A 450-nucleotide genomic window follows, 5' to 3' on the forward strand; every position below is an offset into this window, starting at 1 on the left:
TCCCGAGGCGTTCCCAGGCCAGTGTGGAGATATAATCTCTCCACCTGGTCCTCGGTCTGCCCCGTGGCCTCCTCCCAGCTGGATGTGCCAGGAACACCTCCCTCGGGAGGCGCCCTGGAGGCATCCTCACCAGATGCCCGAACCACCTCAACTGGCTCCTTTCTACGCAAAGGAGCAGCGGCTCCACTCCGAGTCCCTCGCGGATGACCAAGCTTCTCACCCTATCCCTAAGGGAGACACCGGCCACCCTCCTGAGGAAACCCATTTCGGCCGCTTGTACCCGCGATCTCGTTCTTTCAGTCATGACCCATCGCTCATGACCATAAGTGAGGGTAAGAACAAAGATCGACCCGTAGATCGAGAGCTCCGCCTGTCGGCTCAACTCTCTTTTGGTGACAACTGCCCCGATTCTCCGGCCAACCTCACGCTCCATTCTACCCTCACTCGTGA

The 450-nt window shown here is 59.3% G+C and overlaps 1 protein-coding gene across 1 annotated transcript in view; it reads right to left on the reverse strand.

Annotated features, from left to right (window-relative positions):
- The window catches only part of LOC118328092 (phosphatidylinositol-binding clathrin assembly protein-like), a 5588-nt gene that overhangs the window by 807 nt on the left and 4331 nt on the right, over window positions 1–450 (reverse strand). Inside the window, exon 8 of the mRNA XM_035661696.1 lies at window positions 45–221. Coding sequence (XP_035517589.1) covers window positions 45–221 — 177 coding nt within the window. The remainder of the gene's footprint in view (window positions 1–44; window positions 222–450) is intronic.

The sequence above is a fragment of the Morone saxatilis genome, unplaced genomic scaffold (genome assembly GCF_004916995.1).
Source record: "Morone saxatilis isolate NCDOM2014 unplaced genomic scaffold, NCSU_SB_2.0 Contig18, whole genome shotgun sequence".
NCBI lineage: Eukaryota > Metazoa > Chordata > Actinopteri > Moronidae > Morone > Morone saxatilis.